This window comes from Dermacentor albipictus, chromosome 4 (genome assembly GCF_038994185.2).
Source record: "Dermacentor albipictus isolate Rhodes 1998 colony chromosome 4, USDA_Dalb.pri_finalv2, whole genome shotgun sequence".
In the NCBI taxonomy this organism is placed as follows: domain Eukaryota; kingdom Metazoa; phylum Arthropoda; class Arachnida; order Ixodida; family Ixodidae; genus Dermacentor; species Dermacentor albipictus.
Genome location: NC_091824.1, coordinates 142,932,640 through 142,960,292, shown reverse-complemented (window position 1 = coordinate 142,960,292; position 27,653 = coordinate 142,932,640). Strand labels below are relative to the sequence as shown.

The 27,653-nt window shown below is 48.3% G+C and overlaps 2 protein-coding genes across 4 annotated transcripts in view; one reads left to right on the top strand and one right to left on the bottom strand.

Moving 5' to 3' along the window:
* LOC135915419 (uncharacterized) overlaps window positions 1–14,633 on the bottom strand; it is a 106,492-nt gene extending 91,859 nt beyond the window's left edge. The window contains exons 1-2 of one of the 3 annotated variants that reach the window (XR_010568617.1): window positions 2,804–2,955; window positions 196–354 (exon numbers count right to left, since the gene is read on the bottom strand). Coding sequence is in view for 2 of the 3 variants with exons in the window: in XM_065448474.2 (XP_065304546.1) it covers window positions 196–344 (149 nt within the window). In the remaining variant the exon portion in view is untranslated. Of the gene's footprint in view, window positions 1–195; window positions 355–2,803; window positions 2,956–14,084 lie in introns of those variants that run through there. The other 2 variants (XM_065448474.2, XM_065448473.1) reach the window with 2 other exon arrangements.
* Window positions 1–27,653, top strand: part of LOC135915445 (ornithine decarboxylase-like) — a 115,683-nt gene that overhangs the window by 62,514 nt on the left and 25,516 nt on the right. The gene's annotated exons all lie outside the window — the stretch shown is intronic.

The window sequence follows — 27,653 nt, the reverse complement described above, 5'->3', positions numbered from 1 at the left end:
ATCACTGGGAAAACAATCCGCAAAGCAGTACTTTTCCTTCAAGTCCAGTCAACGGTCAGTCATGATGCCGAACAGGTTAGCAAAGGCGGCCAGCAATTACACAGTGCATACAGACTAAAACCTTTGTGAAATCGGCAATATGTCCGTAGCAGTATGCCCAAGCAGGGTAAAAATGCACGCGACCACACCGCTCACTTGATTGAAAAATCCTTCTTAGTTGAGACCAAAATGTCTGGACGCACGTCGAGGGTTGTAACCGGCCCATCTTCAGAAGGGAACTTGAGCCTATCCGGGCTCTTGCCATTCGCTCCGAACGAATGCAAGAACTGCTTGACAGACTTCATTCTACCGGACCTGCGAAGATGCAGTGAATAGAAGTAAACCACGGCAGAAGTAAAAAGAGATGCAGGTAAACTGAATCGCGTACAATATCCTACACAAGTGCATGAGAATTTCGTGAACATGAAGACAGAAATACTCCAGGTGTAATTAACTTCGCACTTAACTGGCGATAAGCTTGGCATGCTTCGCCATATAAGGAGCGAAGGAAGGTGACCCACGAACACACTCTCGACACACAACACCACAAACAGGTCACAAACAAGAAATAATAATTCTGCATCTCGTTTGTGTGAGTTATTTATTCACTCCATTCACAGCACCGAACGCTTGCCCTTCTTGGAAACGTCAAAGCTATATCGGACTCCCTGCATCTCTAATTGCAGCTAAATTTAGGAAGCCTTTATTAGTTACGTTTACCCAAAATAGTGATGTCATCTGTTATACACATCAATAAGTAAGCCATTACATTCGAAAAGAAGATACACCATTTTCATGGAGTTACCATTGACCGTAATGTATCTGAGACCCTGCACGTGTTATAACTTATAGATGAAAAAGAGTTTGACAGCGATTGCACACATCTTCAAGTTTCTTGGGGCCAAGTCGTGTGGAGCATCTGTGAAACTGATGATACGGCATTTGCGAATCATGGTCTTGAAATTAAAATTAAACCATGGGGTTTTACGTGCCAAAACCACGATCTGATTATGAAGCACGCCGTAGTGAGGGACTCCGGAAATTTGGACCACCTGGGGGTTCTTCAACGTGCAAATCATGGTCTTCTTAAGGCACAGCTTTTACGTTCTGTGAGCAACGCCAGTAGAACTTATAAAATTTGTGCAAGCGCAAATTCTATAAGGACGTGCCAGGCATTCTTAAGTACGTACCCACAGCAGCCACTATCATCATACGCATGACCACTGAATAATAATGTACTTTGAGGTCGACGCCCGGAAGGCGATATTCGGGTGACATTTGAATTATCACCCGTATACTTCTTCACCATATTGCGTAGTTACCAACAGCGACGCCACGTACGAGTTTCAGCCGTACCCTTGCTTCGCACGGCAACTCATCGTCATCGATTTACACGCCTGCGGTACCGACGTCATCATCATTCCTACAATCTTGCCTTACCATTCCAGGCATCAAGGAGGCACACATGTCAGCATCTCTAAAACTGGCAGCATTATTGTTTCTACAAGAAACCCACCGCAGCCTCCCGGATGGTTACACTGATCAATCGACCACTGCTTCTAGTTAGAAGCTGCAACGGTTGTCTCAAATGAATCTATTGATTTAATTCAAAGCATGACATTTGGCATTGATGACGCCCACCGAGCTAGCAGCCTTGCTGCTATAATCTCATCAACCAGGAAACTTTCCACCCGGAAGCAAGCTACCATGAAGTTTTCTGCGACTGCAAGGCAGCTGTTAGGGACTTTTCTAAACGATGTCGAATGAACAACTTGTTATTCTCCTTGAACAAACTGTCACGACCCGCGGACGCAATAAAAATTAACTGTCGGGCAGTCGAGAAACGACGCAGCATGATCTCTTAATGGCTTCCATGTCACTGTGGTATCAATGGAAATCACCGAGTAGATACAGCCGCTCAATTCGCCTGTAGGAGAGTTAACCTTAGTTGCCCTACCTTGTTTTCTAGTTCCTTCTTTCTGCTTCATGTTTTTTATCCTCCCCTTTTCTACAATTTGCCCTTTGAGATAGGCAAAAGGACTTTTTTTTTCCGACTGATGACACTGTCGTTCCTCTTCTATTTCACCGTCTTCCTATTATTATAAGTACCACTCAAGACGCGTCATTTTGCTCATTCTCTATCTGGAAATAGCACTGATGATGGACAGTAAACAGCTTCGGAGTAAGAGCATGTATGTACTATGAAAGTAGCCCGCTAGCAGCTCTTACGGTGACGTCACACAGAATTTACATGAATCTCATCAGCAGACGATTCGAACATAGCGTTCCTACAGCACACCACGCTGGGGACAATGATACTCAGCAAGAGCGCGAGCAATATTGCATAAAACTACACCAATGTGAGGTGGTACAACGTTCGCGCAGTATCACTCCTCATCTGCCTATACTTCATGCCCCGGATCTCCCTCTGAGAAATAAAATAAGCAATACTTCCTGCTCAGTGTGGCTTTGCATCCGCCAAAGTGTACGTCAGCAGTGACGGTGAACAACAAAACCACTTGTAACAGAGAACAAAACAAAGAAGACGCAAGGAGCCACACGTGGTCCGGAAATCCCGTGTACTCGTCAATAAGACCTAGATTCCCAAGGCCCGGAAACCTCCATCACCCGATTCGATCCGTAAATCGCGCAGCGGGCCACACTTCACCAAACCTCATCCTCCAAGCTGCGAGCGAGACCTACAGACAACGAAGCATAGTTCACCAGCGTGTATGCGAAGAACAACGGCTCCGCAAAGACTCACCATTGCGAGAGCGGATCCTTGTGTTGGAGGAGCGCCGCTCGCCACCAACGCAGTCAATTCGCGATCGACGCAGATGCGCCCCTGCCGCCAGAGCACAACACTCGCAGACTCTTCTCCCGGCAGCATCGACGCACTTCACGTGCTCCACTTTGAACGGCAGAGGCCTGTTCACATTCTTTTTTCACTCCCTCCGCTACGTCGACTTTAGCCGAGCGAGCCGCAGGCCCGCAAATACAGCAGGTGCGAGCCAGCCACGCCGCGTCTGACATGTGGGTTAACGTCCACGCCGAGGGAGGCGCGAGGCTGACTGACTGCGTGAGAGCCTTTAGGAAGCTCGCAGAAACCAGAAAAAAATAAAGCATAGGAGGAGGAGGAGCCCCTTGGACATCGTGAATGGTCAGCGCTTTCGAGAAAGGTGAAACAAAGGAAGCGCCCACAGCAGCAGCAGCGTCAGGACGACGCCTGTCTTTTCGTCCAGCGGCGAGCAACGCGTTCTCCTTCTTCTTTCTGTTCCCACGTTGTTCGCGCCGGCGGATTTTGCGCCCCATAAAAGAAAACGGGCTGCGAAGCGCGCGCGCCGCGCGCACGCTATACACAAGGCGCGGGCCGGGAGCGAGAATGACGGCCGAGGTTCATCAGGGAGGAGGCTTTCCCACGAGGCCCCCTTCGCGTCGTCGCTGCCTCGGCGCGACCGGCACGGACACCGACGTCCCCTCCTCGTCCTCCGAAGGCTCGGTCCAGAAAGACGGCTCCTCGAGTGCTTGCTCCGCTTCGACGCCATTTTTGCTCCTCTTTTTCACGAGGCCTTATTGTGCGTGGGAACGTTTGCCGTTGCTTGTTTCCCCCCTCTGCTTTCTACGTTGCCGTTGCTTTCATAGCTCTCTGCCGTTGCTATTTATTCCTCCTGGCATCGCGTTATAGTATCGCCACGTTTTAGAAGACCTCCTTGCAGATCGGAACTTATGTCCACTACCTGGTTCTGCTTGGTCCTTCGCGCGCCCCCTTTCTATAACCAACTTTGCTGTGTTTGAGAAGTAAAATGTTCGCAAAAATTAAGTGTGACATAGGCAACGAATACTTGACGTTCTCATAAGCCGAACGCATCATGCACCTTTGGCTAAAGCGGTCACCTGATCCAACGTATCTCCAGCGCATATTCGGGACGCTGCTGGCGCGTTTATTTTGCGCCACCCAGTGACCACGCTGTAACCACGACTGATAAGTTTTGGACGTGATTAATCGCGGCATGGGATAGATGCACCGGTACGATTTCTAACTTCTGTTTATTCGTAACCTTAGAACAGCCTTTACGGGACATATTTCATATGCATTTCCTTAACAAAGAAAAAAAATAAGACAGGATTTGCAGCTCTTGTAAACCGAGGACTGTGGGAATTGGGGAAAATAACGGCCGAGATAGCGCTCAGCCTTTTCCTCTCGTATGCTTGCTGCCAGTGCATGCTCGTCAAAGATTTGTAGTCGGCTGCCCCATCATCAAACATGCAGTCCCTGCGTGGGATTCACTGTCAGATGATGACAAAGATCGACATTAAATACGCTTGCGCTAAATGCGAGAGTAAAGAAAAGAAAGAGAGAGAGACAGATCTGGTCTCGCAAATTATCCGCGTTTTGAATATTCCTGTTGGCGCCGTCGCCTCATGGACATGTTCCGCATGGCAGAAAGTCCCCCAAACGTTAACGTTGAATATATCCTTCCCTATCTTCGGCAGAGGCACGGGTGCTGTAAGTACGATATAGACTTCTCACCTACGTATACAAAGAAAGATGGAGAGAGAGAGGGACGCACGCATATAATACCCCTCTAACCAAGACTGCACGAAGGCATCCTACCTATCGTTGTAGATCTTTTAGAAAGACGAAATAGAGAGTGCTTACATTTGCCGAATAGATGCGTCTATATAGTGGTCTGCGGAATAATGTTGGTGCACGATTTGTTTTTATAGGTAAACTATCAATAAACATGCCGTAAATGCGGTGCCTGCTTCCTATTGGCGGTAACCTTGAGATGCAGCGTAGTAGCGCGGCATCGAGCCTGGTTTCTTCGCTTCCCAAAAATGACGCTCCAACTAAGCGGACCACGACACCATTCTCTCTTTTTCCTCCATTACACAGGTAAGCAAAGCGCAATTAATACACGATGAGATGTCAAATGTAAGTCGAAGGTGAGCAGTAATTAAAAAAGAAAAAGAAACCAAACAAACGGCTATCTAGAGCCCTATGATAAAGCACTCAACTATCACATTAATTTCAGCGATCTCTTTCTGTACCGAACTTTTGGTCGTTCACGGTGTTCCAGCATTCCTGCCAATAGTCCTTAGTCTTCAAAGATTTTATAGGCTGGCAAGAAAAATAATTTGTACTGAAGAGGTTTATGTGTACTTACCTCGAAGTAAAGGAAATGTATTGATTAGGAATAATGCCGAAGTTCCGTTTAGGTGTTTCCCATGGAACGTCCAAAAGTGACGCTGCTTTGAAACGATCGATGTTCTTTTAGAGAATCTACAGCTCCTTTCGGGGAGACCAACGAACCCTCTAGGCTTCTGCTATCTCTTCACTTAAAGCGTTGATATATATATATATATATATATATATATATATATATATATATATATATATATATATATATATATATATATATATATATATATATATATAACGTTTGAAAATGAATGTATTTGTGCCTGGATGCACACACATTTTCCTAAGATATCTTGACCTGAGAGACGAGAGGAATATTTGATATAACAGAGCACACTGTCATTAAAAAATATCGATAACATCAGTGGCTAATCCATTGATTGTACTGCTAATCCACTAAACATTTGACCCCATATCCGCGAAAACTTTCTCACGCAAGAGCTGTAAGGCGACTGCCCATCGCTACGACAATTGTGTTGCTATCACCTCGAATGCTGTAATTAACCGCATGAACACCGGACCATGAGGAGGTGCCCTTGCGTAAGAGGCATATTGTGGACACATGCCATGACTTTGACAAAGAGGCCGAGCCAACTACCTTCTCCTTTTAACCCCGTAAAAAAGGACGTCCTTCTTTAACAGAAGAAACAACAAGGCGACACTAAGACATCAACTAAGCAAATGAACGCGTTATATTCTCCGACGACCATGATCGTAACATTCGTCGCAGATTCCTTAAATGACCTCTAATGAAATGAAACGAATAAAATGCGACGGCCCCCCGCCAACCCCTTTCTCCGCCTATCACTTCTTTCATTGTCCCGGATAGCGCGGCACGAGAACGGAGGATGACGAGGCGTAAACGTATCTCGGCGTGCATCCAGAAAATCCCCGCCTTCGCCTATACACACAGTACATATATACGAGCGATGGCGTAGCCTCGTGCGCAGGCCATCAACGCCCGCCGGAGTCCCGATAAGGCCGCGACGAAAGAAACAAAGCCGGACGGGAAATAAAGGGACGCCGACGAATAGAAGCGCGAAGGAAAGCCGAGCGTGCGAGAAGCAGTGCGTGGCTGCAGCCGCCGCCGCGTCGTATAAAAAGGGTTCCTCGCACGGACGACCGGAGCTCTCAGCATAGGCGTGGCGCGATGGCATGACGCCCGTGCGAGATATGCCATTGTGGTGCGCGCACGCACGCACGCACGTATATACACGCGTGGAGGCTCGCGTCCTGGCTCGCTTTCAACCACACAGTGACACGCGGCGTCTGGCTGACTGCGATCTTGGAATCTGGCCCGCCGCCGCGGACCGAGTGCGCGCCTTATAGCATCGAGCCGTCAAATGCTCTCGTAACGCATGGTCAGCTAAAAAAAAAGAAGAAAGTATATGACATGGTAAGAGTAACGAGGAAACGAATGTTGCTCACCATACATCGAATATCGCAGAAGCAAATGCCGACGATCGCGTCTCCTTATCCCGCGACTCACGCAAACCAATATCTTGCCTTTTGATATGATGAGTACTCGCATAACATGGGCTTTACATTCGAGTTTATTCTTTACATTTCCCGACCTTTCTGGCCCTTCGTCATTACGTAGCCCGGCGCCAAGCCTTCATCATCGCCAGTGTCAGCCACTCACTTTTACGGGTTGATAATTATGACTATAATCGAAGAAAAAATAATCCCCACATAATACGGCCCCTGTTATGACTCTGCTTTGACGCTCGGTATACGAATGTGAAGAGACGGGGTGGGGGTGTAATCGAGAAGCGACTTAGTGCCGGGGCACAAGATCACCTGCGACGACTGGAAAAGGAGACATTGTCTTCGAGCTAAGAAAAATTCATCGTTGCACAGCAGTCAAAGGCCCATCAATATTTCAGCATTTGAGAGGACGTTATGTCCCCGCTGGAAAAAGTGATCATTGCTGCGGGCTCGTGCTGTCGGTGGTGGGGCGCTGTGATGGTCTAAAAGGGCTTTCTGGTGTTCTGGCTTTGAGCAAAATCACGTGGAATGAAGTGCGGCCATAACAACTGCGATGGGAATGGAACCACGCGCCAAAGCTGCGACAAGAATATATTCTTTAGGGGTCATCATTTTTCAATGTTATCGAAATTTTAAAGCTCGCCCGTGGCAGATATAGCCTAATTATTGTTCTTGAGCTGGATTACTTGTAGAGGCGGACGTTGCTATAGCCTGAGAAATCGGAACACATATTCAACAAATTACCGAAAATTCGCCATAACTTGTTAATTAATTACTTTACTGCACATATTGCGATTTACGAATTGTAGCCGGTTACAGAATGATTTACGCCTTAAGCTGACTTACACCGATTTACGCCTTACACCCGCAGGTGTGTAAGCGATTGAGTTATAATAGTAAAAATAACCTTAAGGATGCTTCGGAGCACAGCGCTTTCTTTTGTTGGGTTTTCGTTTTGGTGATTATTATGCAAGAGAATTCTGAGTCCTACTGGTAAATGCACTGTTTATTCCTCACTTGCAGGACCACCAGACGAATGTGAAACGTTTCAGTCAGTGCTTTACGTTATGTTATCCTGTAATATATTGTTCCAAACTTACATTTTTTTTAAAATTCCCTCGACAGTTGTAACGACGTTGCAGCAAATCTTGGCAAAACTTCAGCTACTTTGCCTCAGTTTAGTGACGCGCTAAAAACATGGCAACACTGTTCTTGCCTTTTGCAGGCTTTACATCATTCACTTACTTCACTATACCAATCGGCCAGAGCCCGCTGCCTTTATAATAAATAACTGTAAGCTCATACGCATCTAGTATTGTCAAGGGCACTCACTGAATTTCCATTGCACGCGTGAGCCAAGTAGTAGTAGTCATTATTTGCTTGCTTGTTTGCTGCCATCACACAAGCCGGTCGTCGGACCTTTTAAATGACCATCGCTCAGTGCTATAATTTCTCTCAAGAGCGGGCAAAACAAGGATTATTTTAGCGCAGGAGGAGGAGGTTTAGGCACGTGGCAAAAATATCACACGCACTACAGAAGTGCACCTGTTATGCCGCTAATGAGTCCCGGCTATTCCCACTCTGAAGATAAAGGTGTTATAGGAGCAGGGGGAGGGGGGGGGGGGGGTGTCGCCTAAGGAAGTAATCGCCGCTGATCCCCGAGGGTCGTGAGAACCCTTCCTCACTGGGGCGACGTCGTTCGCTGCACGCCCGCCATTTGCGTCTATACCGGTAATGTACGCCATAAGTGTGGGAAAGCACTCACGCTCATTGCGCGCTCGGTGCCAGTGGTCCACGGCGCAAGGTATCTGCTAGACACCCAGTGAGAAATGGCCTGCGTTGAGCAAGTGCGTGGCAAAAATGTGCGCGACATGCATGAACGACCACCTCCTGGTGCCCCGATTATCGATTTCAAGCCTAATCGTCCGGAGCGGAGCCGCGCTAAGGAGAACGGTCAACCCCGTCCAACACTGGATCTGCTGCCGTGAACTGACCGTTGCCGTCTGTGCTGATGTAGAACTCTCGCGGGACTTGCGCTGTGTGCTTATATTTTCCTTCTCCTCTCATTTCGATTCGATGTAGCTACACGGTAACAAGGGTGGCAAAATTCACACACCTCTTTCCAGGACGTACAAGGCTGTTGTGTTCCTCACACTGCTACATACGTGTGGTCGTGTACACCTCTGTATCGGTTAATTCACGTGAGAGCCACCCTCAGATAAGGTGGTCAGTGCATGGAGTCACACTGTGAGGATGACAGCTCATTGCAACCAGTTCGACTCGGTACAACAAGCTGATGACCCTCTCAGAACAAACCCAAATACGCAGCAGCTCTATTTGCAAAAAAAAAAGATGGAAAGCTTTAACGAAGCGTAATAATGTAACCAAGACATAACCAAACCATGTCATTTCGGATCGAACAATCACCATCAGTCGTCTAAGTAATTGGTTAAATAACGCTGCACACCATGCAGTGCTCGGGAAGGATTACGAGCCGAAAACTGCGTGTTCTCTGTGGTACATGAAAGCTGGCTACACTGTGACGTTAAATGGATCGACCACCGCCCAGAAGGACGTGTCATAAGATGTTGGTCGAAATGAAAAAGCCATAATTTGCAGCGACAGAATCAAATGTACTGTTTGCGGTTTAAGTGGGAATCATAATTTTAAATTCCCACAGAAAGCCGCGAAAAACAGTTCGTCGCGAAGGTTTTGCGGCGAAACCGTGGTACTAGGGCTGTATTTTTGCTACGTCACAGCAGATTACTGTATGTAAGGGGGTCGTTATTAAGTGCACCGTAAGTAGTGCTTAGAATCACATTCTATGTCATAGACGTTCACGCTTTAATTCTATGCGTATTATGATCTAAGAGAACTTGACGCTTACAAGCGGCGCCGCACGCGCTAACGAGGGGAACGGCAAAACCGTGGCGTCCTTCACTGCATGGCGGCACACTTTAATATGTTTCGCGAGCTAGATAATATGGATTAGGTGTCATCTCTCTTTCTCTCCTCTTCCCCTCATACAGGGTCGCCAGGTTGCCTCTGGTCATAATCCCCACCTTTCCATACAACCTCTTTTACTTCTCATCATCCACGCACGTGTGCTATACCGGCCGGGAACCTCGAAAATTTCGCCCACAGGGTCGTGGAAAGCGAGGTCAACAAAGTGCCAGGAGAGCAGCGGATATGAGTAACACCGCTTGCACCCAAGAAATCACATCAGTTGTCTAGCTGGCTTAGGACTGCCAGAATTAGCTAGCCTGAAAGAAACGCAAACACCTGGGGGCGAATTCACAAACGTTTTCTTTCGTAAAAGTGGTCTGCCATCAGCCGGCCCCTTTCGCTAATATTGTTCAACACCTTTATTGTCTGACATTCGTTCTTAAGACCAGCTTTAGCGTAATAACGTTTCTGTGAATGTGAACCCACTACTACCGCGGGACGTTACTTAGCGCCTTTTTTTTTAGGAGCGCCCGATGCTTGAAAACCTAATTCCGCGAATTAAGTATTTCGATGTGGAACGATGCAAGCGCCACGTATATACTGAGGCGACGAATACCAGGTCGCCCACATGCGACTGTACCATTAGCTATACTCGCGTAACATCGGGGCACGCTTCAACCGTGCACGGTGGACACGCAGACGCTATCCACGCACGACTCGCGCGGCTTATAAAAAGAAAGTGCGCGAGAGGTGTTTTTTTCGCTCTCGTCGGGGAAGTGATTTCCATAATGTGCCCGGTTGTGGCACGTCGTGACCGAACGGCTCGCGGAAGGAAGCCGCCGCTGCAGGTTGCCGTTATAGTCTGTATACGCGCGGTGCAATAACGGCGGAAACGTCCCAGTCGTGCGGCAGCTGTTGTAGCGATGCCCGTGTCACGTGCTGCTGCTCCCTCTGGTGTCATGCCGACGTGGGCCCTCGAAACCAGAGCTAACGGTTTCCGCAAGCGAATGGCCGAGCATAAATCACTCTGACAAGAAGCGGGTGACCGTTCATAAAGTGTCGCCGCGACGCGGTTTTGAGCAGGAAAAGCGGATCATCGTATAAAGTGTCTAAAACAGGCATACTGTAACAATTCCTTTCGCTCGATTCTATTCTCTTCTTATCGCCGATCGCTCGAGACTGGTCGATACTGGCGATAACGCAGGCGCGGCACCGTTTGCATCGCTCACGAAGCGCGAAAAAGGAAAGGACTGTAATTGAACTACTGCATTTGTTTTATTACTTTATTTTTATTTCTGAGTCTCCTTGTATATCAAAAAGCGGGTTATGGAAATCACCCGCCGTGGTGGTGCAGTGCATGGTTACGGCGTAGCGCTACTAAGCCCGATGGCGCGGGCTCGAATCCCGGCCGCGGCGGTCGCATTTCGATCGGGGCGAAATGAAAGAACGTTCCTGTGCCCTGCAGTGGGTGCACGTTAAGGAACCCCAGGTGGTCAAGAAGAATCCGGAGTCCCTCACGACTGCATGCCTCATAATCAAACCGTGGTTTCGGCACGTAAAACCCCAGAATATAATTTTGTCGTATGGAAATCGGGTATGGATGTAAAAAAAACAACACATAGGAATCCTGCTTCCATAATCACATAGCTTTTTTTTTATCAGTGTTGCGTGTGATTATCTGGCCCCTTCGCTGTTCTATTATCTCATTCATCATCGCACTACTGGCCTCCACGAGTTCTTCAAAAGCTCTCACGTGCGAACGACTTTGTCAGTCCTGCCCTTGTCTCGATGAGTGGGAAGAAAAAGAGATACTTTTTCGCTGTGAGAGCTGACAAACACGCCCTTCCACTTATCATTTTATTTTGGTGATATACATGGCTGACGTTCAACATGCCGGCAGGCAAAATAAGGCAACGTTCAAGCTTTCAAGAGTCGATCGAAGAAAGCAAAAACTTTGCCGATCTACAAGTGTTGGCTGTTTTTTTTTTTTTTTTGCGGTAGGTCACTTTTTGGCTTCAGATGCCATGTCATTTTCTCGTTAAAACCCCTTTTTTTACTTTTAAAACTGAGGAGTACCGAATTTTTTTAAGAGGCGCACGAAGGCAAACGCTGACGAAGCGTGCTGGCCATCGTATCCTAATTTGATAACAAATATGCTTATTAGCACACGAAACTACGCAAACCTGCCCTAATCTACGGAACGACGTGCGAAAATCGGTCAAAGAAGCCGAGGCGGCATTACTGATCGATCAATTTCGCGGGTATCTCCCGAGTGCGCATCGATTGTCTGAGAACAGTGAAAGTGAATGTGCCGAAAGGAAAGACACACCACGCGCCAGCGTATTTCTTTACGTCGCCTATATAGCTCTAGCGTGCGTGGGCAGGATGCATATGCGACTACGCGCACGAAGGCGTCGCGTTGTACTACACCTTACGTCATACCAAGTGAAAGCGTTCAAGAAAATGATCGATCGAGTATACGGTCCTCGCGTCCTTCGCTGCACGCCGCCCGTCGCGCATATTGCGCGCGGGTAATGTCTCACGCATATGTTGTAGCAGGACGACTCCTCGATAATATTTCCTCGCCACTCGCTCCTGTAGGGAGGCCAACGCTTCCTCGATTGGCGACCAGAGCACGTCTTGCTTCCGCTCCCATGCAGCGTCCGCTTATCATCGTGTCCCTGCGGGGCGCCCGGCGTATCGTGTATACTTTCTAAACAGCCCTCTGTAATTGAAGCCTCTGGCCGGCGCTGCAGCTTCGAGAGGAGCAGGTGTGCAGCGTGGGAACGTTTTTTTTTTTCTTTTTATCCCGTATTCAGAAGGCGCCTGTTGCTTGCCAAGAGACAGTCATGCGGCGGCAATTGAGCGGAACCAACTTCAGCTATAGTTTCGTAGCATCACTGAGTATCGCACGCGAAACTCAAACCTTCTGGCTTAGGTCGTGGTTAATACACTTTACAATTAATGGTGAAGGCCCTGAACGAAGAAACTTCATTCAGATCTCATTCATGTATTCTGGGCTGCAGCCTCACCGTCGCGTTCACTGTCTTTTTTTCTAGTCAGAGCATCGTATACCGACCCGAAAACCTTGACAACCAACAGGCTTTTTACCGATCCTTTGCAGACGTTAACATGGGGTAACCAGAGAAAACATACAATTGAGATTAATATTTTTGTAATAGGCATACTATCACGGATGTACCCAGTTATAGGCTAACGATTCGGACACCAATGTGTCAGGCGTGTCAGGCTTCTCTTGCGGTGATATAAGCGTTTTGGATGGAAGTTTGTCCCGTGTCAACGCGCCGCTGTTTGCAAACGAAAGCGGAATATGTTGCTGTTGGATCTTCATCAACCAAATATTGCTACGATTGCACTAACTTCGAAAGAACCAAACACTATCTGGCGAATGCACGTAAATGGGCCGTTGAGACCTGGCAAAAGTTCAGCGTTGCACACACCGGCATTTGTGCTTTTCCCACAAACTGTAAGCGTTTGGCTTCGGTGGCCCGCGTTTATGTAATTTGCAAACCAGCTTAAGTCTTATTAGATGACTGTCCTCCGTATTGATCAGGGAAGTTTAGAACAATTTTTAGTTTGTTTCGTGACGATTTCATTTAACAGCTCCTCCATTTTTATTCTTTCGTGGTCTGTTTTTCTTAGCAGGAAGCTCCAAATCACCCCCATTCATCCCCCACACACACATACGTGTGTGTGTGTATATATATATATATATATATATATATATATATATATATATATATATATATATATATATATATATATATATATATATATATATATATATATATATGTAGGTGTGTTTGTGTACCAAGTGCATTGCGTTATTGTTTTTTTGCTATGCTGATTCGATTTCCGCGCATTATGCATGATTGGCAGGAGGCCCTCGCAATTGATTGTCTTACCTATACAAAGGCACATCAGCTAGAAATAGCTCTTTTGATCCACTACCTTCGCTTCTGTGCATTATGCCCATTGCAGCTTAAGAATGTTGACTTTTAATAAGAAGACGGCTGTTTCCAAGCCAACGTTTAGCCGAAATATAGATACGAAATATAGATATAGCCATATAGGTTGACGCGATAGAGTAAGACTTTGCTGCCAGAAAGAACAGCTTCGAAAGTAAACAAGTAAACATCAGGTTTGATGAAATTACTTCTGTGGAGTGTTACTTCTTTCCTTCGACTCGTAGAGCGGAGATGCCTGCTACCTTTACGCGGCAGATGTTTCTCACAACGCCAGATGGAACAGCGCGCACGCACGCCGTGTGGAATTCGCCAGGAAAAAAGCAATAAAAGAAAATAAGAGAGTGTGGCAGGTGAAAACGAGTACGTGTGCTCTCGCAATTTAGGCTATAGCTTATCACAAAGACATAGTAGGTACTTACCTCCTGTGGCCAAGCGTTTGTGGGAGTCCATGATATCACATGCTCACTGCAGTCACCGCGCAACGCACCAAGGTTCGCACATATACATGCGCTCCCTGTCGTGTCTTCTGCGTTCAAGTTGTACTTTTGTCTTGAGGGCAGTCACAGTCTGGCTCTAAGGAAAGAAGCGGTATAGCCGCTAAACAGAGTCCTTTAGCATTGACGTCACACAACTATTTCCTTGGATTTCTTCGGGGGCAGAATTGCATTCGCCAACTTCTCAGAAATGAATTTTCGTTTTCCGGCACTTAGCCCCGACGAAGCTAAGCTTGAGGAAACAGATTCAACGACAATGGGATTCTTTCTTCTAGGCTTTTTGAGGATGTTTGGATCAGACTGCAAATTGCTGTACTGGGTGGAAGGAAAGACGATGCAGGAGCACAAGTTTTTTTTTTCTTTCCCCGGTCGTGAACGTCAGAGGTACGGTTGCGTCACTGCGGTGGGGCATGAAAAGAACAAATGCAACTTCCGTCGCACACGACTATATGCCTCACCACGCACGTCGTCCAGAAACCGATGGAGAGTGCAAGAGCGGAAAACTGCTCCAATTTTGATCCGTATGCCATAAAAGAGCTCCAACACGGTATCACATGCTGCTGTCACGGGACCGGTGACGAGGCTGCGAATGTTCTACTCCGACGCCGACTGTGTGCAAGTTCCCACTGTTCAAGTAGGCGCTGAAGGTCTTCGTGAAGATTCCTTTCTCGCCAGAGGAGGCGATCTCAACTTTTTTCCCAATTAGCGCCCAAGAAACTCGACAAAGCTTCCGCACGCCTAACACCACGCGCAGCCGCATCCGCTGTCTTCGTCACTCGACCGAGGACGTCGCTCCAGGATGATGTCACCGTTCACGCTACGACGCGCTCACACTTCTTTCCAGCGCAATCGCTCGCTTTGCCGCGCCTCGTGGTCCGTCCCTCGTTGGTCGGTCGGTCGGTCGCTCTGTCCGGCACTTGCTATATCGGTCACTGTCGTTCACCGCGTTGCTCGGGCGACAAGGTCCAAGCGTTCCGGCGGCGCCACCGCCGCCTTCTGCAGCCGCAAGCCGTCTTCGTCCGGCGTTCTCACGATTCGCACGTGATTCTCCAGCCGCTGGCGCTTCCTTTGAGAAGGGCAGGCAGCCAACGAGCCGTCCAGCGACCAGGAGGAGAGACACACACCTCCTCCGATGGAGGATGATGATGAGGAGGAAGAACGTTTGTTTGGGAGAGGGTGAGAACCACGAGCTCTCGCCGCCAGCCACTCGCTTAAGGAAACGTCTCCGCGTGGCCGGTGTGACGCAGCTACCATGCCGCGCGCGCTGCGTGTCCACTCTGCCAGGCGCTGCGCCACCCGCGAGCACCGCGTCGGCCGCCGCTCTTTTGTTGCTCCTCCTCCTCGCTCTCTTGTTCTTTCTACGTCCCTCTCTCTCTCTCGAGTGGCTGCGTCGTCCACCTGCTCCTCCCCGTGCCTACAGGCAGAGCAGACTGTTTCTTTTTCTTTGTGTTGTCGTTGGTGAGAGGGAATCTTTGCAAGACGTTCATTAGCACCCGAATTCCCCTCTCGCCCACCGCCACACGCATAAGCACACACGCACATGCCCCCCTCCCCCCCCCACACACACACATACACGCACACATACACAAACACACATACACAAACACACACGACATACGCGCGCGCCATACAACACTGACCGCTTGACGTCCATATGTAAATTTTCTTTGTAGCTTTGGGCAACTGAGACTTCTTTCTCCGTTCCTCCTCTTTCTTCATCGTTCGCTTTGTGGGCCCTCAATGTTTGCTTTCTCATTTGTGGCGCTCACCAGCAGAGCGAACGAAAGTGCCATGGGGGAAGTGTTGAGAGAACCGGCTAGCCGCAGACGCGAAGCATCGGAATTAAGAATGCAAGAGACGTTAAGACTTCATTTCCATTGTGGAGGAACCGGAAAAAGAGGGAGGGAGTATGTGGCTAATGAGTGGCGTAGTCCAGCCGGCCTCTTGAACACACATGCGGTGGGCAGTGGAACTTGTACATTCTGTGAGAATAAAAGAAAATTAATGACGTGCCTTTGAATCTTTATATTAACTTGTCCTTATCTCCTATTAGACATTGAAGCGATGAAATGCAAAGCATGTTTCCCAATTCGATTTATGAAAGCTTAATTTTTCGAAATAAACAGCTTTAAGACTTCCTGAATAATGAACAGTAAGCAGTGTGTATATAATCCTTACTTTTGCAGTTTGTGCAGATGAGACAAGTGTTGTTGAACCTAACGCCAGGTGGGTGCTCGACTTCAGTAGCACCATTCCGCGCTAATGGACAGTTGTGCTGTGGCTCTGCTGTACTCGAGTTGATCCTCACGTTTCAAAAGCAAGTTTTTGTTTCTCCTTCACACAAACAAGCTTTCCCTCGGCTAGCAGATCCTAACGAAGACATGGGATTAACAGAATCCGTGAGACTGAAAGGACGGTAAACCTAATGAAGTGACGAGGTCGAAAAGGAGAGGAGACATCGAGCAAAGAACCACGGGGAGAAAAGACAGCGGTGAAATTAAGAGTCGTGCTTCCATCACACCGAAGCTCCAGGGGGAGGCTGAGCCCGGCGAATGTTTTGTTAAAGCTCCCCAGTGTTACAAGACCAAAATCAAAAGCGAAAATATAAAGAAGCCGTGCGCATCAGAATAGGCGGGGTCAGTGCGGGGTGGGCAGGACAGGGCCATAATTAGGGCACCTGTCGCGGATCCCCCCAGCGAGTGTGTCCCCCCCTCCCCCCTCCACTCCTTCCCCATCCGAGGAACAGCGATTAAGGCTGGGCCCGAGCACGCTACAGGTGCGGCCCCTGCGGCAGGCACAGGAGCGATGCTATGACGGCGGGGGCATCTCTTCCGATGCCCTCCGATGTAGCCTGTTCGTGCGGAGATGGGGGTCCGAGGACGAGGGGGTCCGGCCACCTCCTTCCGAGTGGGGAACAGTGGGGGTCTCTTGAAGAGCGAAACGCGCGCCCTAATTGCCGGTAAGCACGAAGCACGCACGCAGCGATAAAGCGCTCTCCGAGCTGTGCCTTCGAGGCTAGCACGTGTGTGTGCATACATGCACGAAAACGACGCCGCGCTCAGCATTCGCGCATGCATGCGGCAACGTGGCTCGCGAGAGTCTTTCAGCTATCCCCTGTGGAAAGGAACGCCACACTTTTCCGTGCAATGGCCCTCCCATCTATGCTTCCACTATGCTACTCCCTTGTCTCTGTCCGGGCTCCCTGTTTATACGCATACGTTTACTTTACAAGTGTTCCAAAGAGCTGCAGTAACGCGTTTGCAGCGTGTGTGTCCAATGGCACGGAACTCGTTTCTTCACGCCGCCGACGTGCCGGTAGGGTTGATCCTCTTGGTCTCGGCTGCGGTGTTTGTTTGCGCGCGTTCAGGAAGCCGCGCTACCTGCGGCGTATCCGAGCCTGCAGTGTTGCAGGAGCGCTCAGTGCGGTCCGCCAGGCCATGGAAACGCCCAGGCGCGCCAGGTGCGGCGGTGGTTCTTTTTTTTTTTACGAGATTATTGTGTCTACCGAAACAGGAGTCGGAACCGACCGCGTAGCAAACTGACTGGCATGGGCTCGCCGGACGTTGTTCTGTGATACACAGGATTACTTCACGCAGTGTTACGACGTGGGCGTAGCTTCAGAGCAGCGTTGTAACCGGAGTCACACATTTTCAGTGTGAAAAATGAAAAGAAAAAGTAATTAACCAGAAATCTTTATCACTTTGCGATGACTGATATAGCTATAGATGGCTGCATGTACCGCCTGATCAGTGTCCTTCTTTAATTAAAAAATTGTGCCGCTTAGACTAACCGGGTTATCTGATCGGCAATGTGCTTCTCTTAGCTCTTGTTTGCCCTACGACGACGTTCCCCTTTGGCCCTGTTTATTTTTCGCTTCCGAACCCTCTTTCCCTTCGGGACTTCCTAACGAGAGTAGCCCTTTCTCCCAGGGAGGGTTGTTCTCGAAGTGTTGCCCTTGAAAAGATGACAGCCAAAAACCGCCATCTCTTCATCGTGGCTCAAACATTCAGATCACACAGCACTCAAGAGTAGGTACAGGAATGTTTCGGTAAGGGGTTTCACAACGGTATGCTCTAGGTATACCCGTCCGGAAAAGGCGTCGTGCCGCTCCTGCTCCGTCGTCAGGAGAGCTATCGTTGGTTTCTCTGGCACTTACATATTTGATTTGGAAAGTCCCCTGCGATCTTCCATTTCTCTCTCTCTCTCCCACACACACACGCAATAAATATATATATATATATATATATATATATATATATATATATATATATATATATATATATATATATATATATATATATATATATATATATATATATATTTCCGGTTATTTAAAGGAGTTTCTGACTTTTAAGCTCCTGCGTAAGTGAAAGTCTTTGACCTCGCAACGCTAGAAGAAGTACCAGCAAGTCACAAGGCACCCTAAATAATTTACTGTAATAGCTTCTCTACGAGCCAGTGCCCGCATTACGAAACAATTCTTAAGCTACAAATGTTCGTAAAAGAAAATTTCAGCCGATTCTGTCGTTGGACATCATTCAAAGGGTCCGTACAATGGCAAAGAGCCTTTACGAACGAGAGGCTTTGCGAGTTCGGTCCAAGTTTCGGTTTCTTTTCCCATGGAGGTATGCGTGCCGTGAGGTCATGAAACAGGAGGCGTGGACACTTCGGAGTAGAACATCATGTCGCTTTGGCACTCACTTTGGCTCGTTGGTTCTTCTGGTACGCTGCTACTCACTGCGCTTGCCACAACTGTGATCACTGCGTGAATAGATTAACTGATCTTCAAGAGCTTTAGGTTACCACTGCCCTAATAATGAAGCACTGCGACGCCGCTAAGGATCACACTAGGACAGAGCTGCGCTGCTTAAACTGGCTTCACACGACGGGACGGATCGCCAATTAAGTTCGTGGACGAGCAAGGAGGTGGCCCGCGGCCGCCCAATTACTCCCCACAGAAGGGCGACGCAGACTACGTGCTATAGCGCCGAGATTCATTGCATTTGAGTCACGTGACGCTTTTCTGCAGACTAAACCAGTGATCCATCGGCTCGTGAGAATCCACCTTTGTGTGAGTTGTTTTAGTGGTCACGCAGTAGCACTATAAATTCTCACCTGATTTCGTTGGCAAGAAATTCGTGACTGCCACGTTTCAGAAAGTCGAGGGTCTATGTTACTCGGTAGAAATTGCAACCTTTCACTGTGTGATCGCGTGTAGAACGAGAACGTGTGCCGAATGGGCCCGCGTGCGAGAAAATTGGTTTTCAAATGTACGGCCTCACATGGTTATTTTATTTTGCACTTATGCTTTGTTCGGAATATTATTGGGCGCAAATAAAAGGCGCTACAATCATTATTTTTTTTTTCTCTACTGCCGTTCATTTCGCGATGTCGTCAGACGCGTGTCCGAGGCGAATGCCCTCAGCGTCTAAACAAGTGCACCGCAGTCGCAGCGGATGGCCCTTGAATTCTGCGCGTTGCGCGAAGGTAAAGAGGCGGCGCCTTATCGGTGACTCCGCACGCGACAGCGATGGGCGAAGAGCGTTTTCGCAACCGCGACCCACGCGACCGCTGAACAGACGGCGGATGTGGTCGTGCCCGCTTCGCTGGCCGCCCACAATGACTTTACGGGTTGCGGCAACGCGAATAACGCACTCGCTCTCTATCGCCGTTCTTCTTCCTCTTCTTCAACATTCGTTACTTTTCTTTCAAAGTACACGAGATTCAGGTGTGTTCGAGGGGGAGGGGGGGGGACGGGAATCAAAGAAATATTGGGCGGCCGCTGCCTTCTGGGCACAGTTTTCATCGCGAAGAGGAACTTCGCCACATGCATGCCACTGCGTGTGTTTGCCTACGTGCATTCATGCCGTCACTTTCGGAGCTGCGTGCCGTGGGATCGCGAGACTCCTTGACTGATGTGTCGGCGTCGTACAGCCTGCGAGAAACTTCGCGATTAATGCAAAGCTCCGGATCGACCTTAACCATGTGCCGCACTTTAGGCGTGCATTTCAAATGCTAAAGCGTTAAATGGTCATCGCTTGAAGAACATTTCAGCCGTGGTTGTAACGTTGCCATTGCGAGAACTGAAATAATTTCCGCGACATCACTCAGCAGATGTATTGAAAGGTCATCCCATGTTGTTGCCTATTTACTTAATTTCGGTAATGTTGTGGGCCATATATACTGGACTAAGTAGGAATGAATGCCAACCAACACACGGGAAAAATGAGTTCGCTAGTACAAACGATCAAAGAGCTCGGGCACAAGTAGAAAACACACGTATCCACCAAATTAACAGCGGCGACGAAAAACATTCTTTCCTACAATCATCGAAGAATGGAACTGTCTTTCCGAAGCTGCCGTTTTTGAGCGCGGTGCAGCTAAATTTAGGAGTCTTTAACATCATATTTTGTTTGATCATTTATGTAAGACACTGTTTGATTAATGATTATAATGTCTAGCACGTTCTCTATCTTATGTTTGATACTGCTGTTATAGATGCGTACATTGTCGGGTTGTAATGACTGTAAATTTGTAACGTAGCTCTTCATTGTGCTGGCTCTGTATTTCATTGCCTGATTGACTGTTAATACGTTAATTACTTTAATTGCTGCTAATCACTGCTTTTGGTTGACATATTTTTCTGGTTTATTTTTACCTCTTTTGCTCCTGCTCCTTTATGCATTGGTCGTTTCTATTTGCTTTAATTTCCCACTGCTGCTGTTATTATACCCAATATTAACGATACAAATTTTGTACTTTGTTGTTCTGGCGTTGTACTTACTTGTTTAAAAACGGCAGTCGTTCTATTAATTAGTGCATTAGTTTTATGACATGTCTTTTTTGTTATTTTTCGCCCCTCCACCCTTACGTAACGTCCTGTAAAGAGCCCTAAGGGCAAAATAAATTATGATGATGATAATGATTGTGATTATGATAATTGGGACAGATGTCAGGCAAGGTTACAATACTAACACCTATTTGGCTTATATAAATGAAAATTCTTTACGAAAAAGTGACAATGGTAGCGCATTAAATTCTACAGCTGTCCTTAGAAAAAGCTGTGTATTTTTAGCACGCGAGCTTGTAACGCTGAATGAGTCAACAATAACCCCTCCTTGCTCTCACCCCTGGTGTGACCTTGTGTTTAAGAGTGCCACCTGAGTGGCACTTTTAACATTATTCAGCCTGTCTACAGCGCTCGAGCAAAGGTGCGCTGTAGACTCCGTCATCTCTCCCCGTCCAATGTATGTATATGCTACTGTCTGTGCTCTGGTCGGCGTACTAATGCGGCAATGTAGAGAATGGTATACAGCTGGGGTCAGCTAGTGACGATTTCGATCCCGTGAGCGCAAGCGTCACTGTGCGCAATGTTCTTTCGCCCCAGCGCGTCACCTGGTCAGCCTCTAACGTAATCTCGAGCGACGCGTGTCCAGCACCAGAGCGTGCTTCGTAGTTTTCTATATAGTAAGGCAGTATAGTCCAACCGAGTGCAGCTGTCGCGGTGGTGGCTATCTTTATGCTACAGCAGCGAGCGGAATGCGGAGACAGACACGAGAAGACGAAGCCGCGCCCTTTTGGATGATCCCTTTCTCACCTTGCATGTTTTGCACGGTGCTTATTGAAGCATTCTCTTCTGGTAAGCGCGTCACCTTGATGACCGTAACATACGCGTAACCACAGTTCTTTGCGCCGGGGCGTAAAGCCCGCTGAGGTCATCGCTGCGCAAGAAGCCGGATTGTGAGCACAGTCCTGCCCCACCCACGCGTGGTCCAACCAGCACTTTAATAGCCGCTTCCAGGCGTCCCTTCTCCTGTGCCGTCTGTCGGGATTATTACCGTGCAATACTGATTGAAGAGGGGCACGATGTGTTGCGCCATTTTATAGTATCATTTACATTTGAAACGTACGCATTTAGCTATTGTCAACTGGCACCGGTACCGATATAGATAGTAAACCAAAGACCGACAGCGGCTGTGATCTCATCTTATCAATGGAGACCCGTTATCCTCGTTGGGGCAACGCGGCTGCGAATCACAAGGTACTGCACGGAACCGTTGGAGAACGAGAAAATAGAGAGTCCGTGCTCAGTGCAGGGTGTGTCGTCGTCGCCGGTCCCCGATGGCCGCTCGCGCCGCTTATATAAAGAGACCGGAACAAAGGAAACTACCGCAGAGTGTTCGTGCAGCCGCGGCAGCCGACAGCTCCCGGGAGGGGCGTGCAGGCGCTTTTTGTCTTCGGTCAAGGCTGCACGCACGCACACGTGCCTCTGAAACTCGGCAGGTCAAAACGTAAAAAATAATAACGAGAAGCGGACATTTCACCCAAAAGAAAAGGGAAGGAAAAGGCCATTCCGGAGGGAATCGGCCGGCAGAACGTTACCGCGGAGGTGTCGTGATGCCGTAGCCTTGCGGCGACTGTGGTGAGGGCCCGGCTTCAGCGAGCTGCTGATGCTGATGCCTGCGGCTGCTGAAGTCCCTTTAATGCTCTCTCTGCGCGGACTATATGACCAGTCGAGAGGGCGGTAACCAAGCTGCCGACGCACCTTGGAGTCGATGTGCGACGGGAAGGCAGCTGCAGAGAGTATAGCTTTTCATTTCTCTTTTGCTCTTTCTGGTCGTAGATTCAAGCGGCCTTTGTAAGGTTTGCAGTTTAGCTCCTGTCCATCGTCCTCCTTCTTTTACTGTCTCTCCGGCGCTGTCTGGGCACGCTATTGTCCGCCGTGCCTAAATGGAAGGGTATGTGCTCGATGGAGGCGGTTGTCGCGACGGTCGTTTCGAGTGGGGAGCATTGACAGAAGCCCGCGGTCGAGAGTAAAATGCAAGATGATGTGGTGGGACGCAGCGCGCGACCGTTTTGGTTTATGTATACGAGTGTACACCCGTGTGCATGTGGACGGTGGGTGCTATGTGGGCATCGTTTTGTGCTCGATTACTCTGGCTGCATCTGCGGCAGGTGTGTCGACACTGGGGCTCTTTTGTCTTTGGCGTCAGTGCTTTGTATCTGACTTCTGACGGTGACAAGCTGGGGCGAACGTTTCAGGAGGTGGTTAGAAAACGACGTAGACTTGGCGGACAGTATGCCACTTGTGTTGGGCCCCGCGGACAGCGCAAGTCGCTTTCACGGAACTCGTAAAGTGGACGCTCAATTTGTATTTCCTTTTCGCCGCTTCAGCTGGCTGCAAACGGAAGGCAAAAAGAAGCCAAACCAAGTGTCTCATGACAGAGCAAGAAGAAATTGCAGTTTTATGACGCTGTTGTAGGCTGTTATTTTAGGTGTAGAGGAGGAAGGGCGATGTGAACTGCTGTAAGTCTCCCTTTCACTCACTCACACACACAAACATACGCATGCACGCAGACCCATGAACTAGATAACTATCACCGTCACGGGCGAAAGAATACACACTCCTGACTCCCTGATAGACGTATTTGTGGGATCACGTGAAGCCTCCGAAGTCCTGAGAAAATATCGAGGACGTGTGAAACCGACTGCATGTTCACGGAGTACGTTCAGCGCAGTTGTAGCGTTGCGTGCTGATCATTGAGCGCTGTCTGCTACTCGCTGTGCTTTCTTTTTGTTTTTTCAAAAAAGGTGGAGGAACATGTGAAAGCTCCACGTTGACGTGAATCCATTGAAATGCATTTCTGTTGGGCTCACGCGTCGGGCAGAGCGGGCAGTCTGGACTTTGTGTATCAACAGGTTTTCACTTCACTGCGAACAAAGTGCTGAAAGAAACCCGCAAGGTTGGCCGCCATCAACGTGCTGCTCCCATTCGCGACCGGGCACAGAAACTAGGTGACTCCACTGCTTCCAGCTAGCAGCCTTGACATAATTAGTGGTGACGCAGTGAGTGGACAGCTTATGAAAGGCGAGATTCTACGTTATGTGCCACAGCTCGGTATGGTGGGCAAGAATTTAATACGATAGATTCAGTTTGTGTAGTGCGCTTGGTGTGTACCGATGTCATTAGATATTTAAAGCAACGCACAAGGACGAAGGGTCTCTTGTAAACCGAGCTACAGAGAACTGAACAGTGAGTAATGGAGAAAAAAGGGCTGACTATATATGTGACGAAAATGCAAATATTTCACAAAAATGGCCGTCGGGATTCAGCGCCTATATATGTGGCGTACGTTCGTCAAAGAAAAAGACAAGGGGTTGCGCTGTATCATGGAGCTACGTATTTTAATGCAGATATAGCATTAGCAAAATAGTAGTTTTCCTTTAGATTGGTGCAGTGATACCCTTACGACGTTCTAACTGGTCGGGCGAGAATTTTGTACGTGAACTGCGAACTTATTCAGCAGTCATGAAGAAGTCACTGCGCCCCGGCAGTGTTTCAACTCACGACTGAAGAGCTTTCGCTTGCTCCGAGGCTTAGTAGGAAAGATTTGATGCACAGCTTATTGTAGCATGTCACTTTGCTTTTATTACGAAGCATTGCCACACGATACCGAAAAAGACTGCAGATACGAATGTGATGATATGTTGTTTTACTTCGGTCAAGTTGTCATTGGGGGGAAAAAAAGAACGTGCTGTGACATAGTACATGAGATATTATACTTGAGTCTATTAAAGCTGCAGAAGACCGTGAAGTTTGCAAAATTCCGTACGTTTTACCGCGACAGCAGTTATGAGCACTCAAATGAGTCCACGAAGTCCCTTACCGCGTTATGCCGTCATCATCATGTTGCCTTGCATGCAGTTGAGGGAGTTTGCGCAGGATTGCTGGAGCTTTGCTCAAAGTTGGGCGCGTTGGGTGTAATTGGGGGTGTAAGTGCTGTCGCAACGTACTAGTTCAAATGCGGAGAATTTCCTAATGCCTGAGATTTTTTTATTCTTTGTTTGTCTCATTAAAATATCAAAAACTCACAAGCCTTATGCGGGCGAAAAAGTGCGGTATTTAGAATATCACTCCGCCACCGTAAACGTCGGCAACGGTTGTGATGGTCTAGTGTAACGCGCATGACGAGCCTGGAAGGTTGAATTGAGATTTTAGCTGTTACGTTATATTCAGCCATTGGGAAACCACAGCCTCGCTATATTCTCGAAATGTGCACATCACACCTACTTGTGGCTAATACGCGTTCTGACCAAGTTAAATACTTGCCAAATGAAAACTGTAGTCGAAATATACGGCAGAGATCTAGCTGTCCGAATGGTGTATCGAAACACCTTTGAATGAATTGATATTTCGCATAAAAGCTAACATGAATGCACGAAGAGTAAAAAAGGGCATTGCGGGAGCACCTCTGGCTCGTTTGTAACATGAACAGGTATTCTCCTTGATTTCCGCCTTCGACAAAAGGACGCCAAGCGCGTGGGACATGGCAGCTTGGCTGATAATATACTCGGCACTGACAGAGGCATCATCTTAACCTTGAGAAAGTGCGTATCGAGCTTCAGAAGCTGTAAACATTTATTACTTCCACCGGAAATCTAGTGTAAGTGGACGCTTTATTAAGAGAAGCATGACACCCGTGCTTTCGACTCATAACTGCCTGGGTGCTCCCAAAAATGTAGCGCGGATACGTTAGTGTACAACACCTGTTTTTCCACATTTATTTTTTATTCATGGCAGGTCATAAGACGGTATGTCAGTATATGTGTTGTTTTTAGCGGTTTCGACTTTCAAATGAACACGTCTATATATAGCCCTTACCGGCTTCAATTTAGTCACGTTAAAGTCATGTTAAAAGACAATAAGTAAATGTTGGTCTATTATTTGACTTCAGACGTCTTACGCACAATTGCTGACGACGAGTGCAGCGAAGTATCTGTTGCAAAAAAATCGGCTTCTCTATAGTTTCGTAGAATTACTATAAGTATATCATCGCTGAAGCATATTGTGTGACACAATATAACTGCACAATTCGGTAGAACTGCAATAGAAATGCAAAGTATAGTTACAATGTGCATCAAAGATGCACACTTAGAGAGAGATAGAAGTGATAAGGGAAATTATTATTATTATTATTATTATTATTATTATTATTATTATTATTATTATTATTATTATTATTGTTGTTGTTGTTGTTGTTGTTGTTGTTGTTGTTGTTGTTGTTGTTGTTGTTGTTGTTGTTGTTGTAACATCATCATTATCATACGTTTGAGAACATATATCCAATGCAAAGTGAGAAAACAAGTTAGAGAGACAGGGAATTTAATCATGCTGAGCCCGGTTGAATACCTTACACAGGGGAAGATTTAAAGGAAATTAAAATTATGGGGTTTTACGTGCCAAAACCGCGATCCGGTTATGAGGCACGCCGTAGTGGGGGACCACCTGTGGTTCTTCAACGTGCACCTAAATCTAGGTAGCAGGGTGTTTTCGCATTTCTCTCCCGTCGAAATGCGGCCGCCGTGGCCGGGATTCGATCCCGCGAGCTCGTGCTTAGCAGCCCAACACCGCAGCCACTAAGCAACCACGCGCAAGGTTAAACAAACGAAGGCTATAAAGAGCGCACGCACTCATACCCTAACACATTTGTCGTTCAATCCTTCAAAAGCGGTCATTTAGGCTGGTGCATGTCAAGAAACACAGCACCGCTTTTGTGTCTTTGTACCAACACAACCAAGATCTCAGCATTCTAAAGCGACCAAAGGACAGGACACAAGAGCATCAGGCGGCGGTGGGAGAGTTTCAACCGGAGCATGCCAGTCAATCTCGAGCTTGCACCTCTCCGGATAACTGCAGCGACGTGACTGCAGGACCAAGCATTCCTCCTCACTACAGTCTATACTATACCAAGGCGCGCCTTCGCGCTTAAGTGGTTGGAAGCACGACCCATCGAGTCTCTCTTCCTCGGCAGCAGAAGTGCTGCTGAGCCAGCGCCGAATATATCAGACAACGGATGTTCGCCCGCGATCACGAGAGCCATCGGGCCGCGGTCATCGCCCGGCTGCATGCAACGAGTATAGCGCCCATCCCGAGCGATCGCGAGGGCCAATTAAAACGGCCACCTCGTACATATACGCTCGTCCGCGCCACTCCGGCGCGCGTGCGTGTGCGCAAGATGCACGCACACAAAAGCGAGCCCGAGGTCCCGTCGTCTTCGCGCCGGCGACTCGCGCCGGTCGACGAGCTCCGTTCTTCGTTTCCTCCGCGCTTCCTTTCGAATGCAAAACACGCGCGCTGGGCCGTACGCGCGGCCGACGCCGTTTGCTATACGCGCGGTCGCAATTAACCTGCTCCCGTTCGCGACTGTTTCGTCCCGTCACAGAGGTGTGCTCCCGAGGCGCCCCGCGTCGAAGCCGCGCCGCGTTGATGGCGTCCTCGCGTGACCGCAGGCCGACGCAGCCCTGTTTGTGCGAGGCGCGCTTCCGCGGGTTTGAACGGTCCTTTCGTGAAGACTGCTGCCGAGGCAAAACGAGTGCGGTAATTGGTAAAGCGATTGCTCGAATGGTCACCGGTTCCTGAAACGCAACGCGCTCTGTGCATTTGTGTGAGTGAACAGGCTCCTCGGTGCTAACTTGAGAGCTGCTGATGATCTG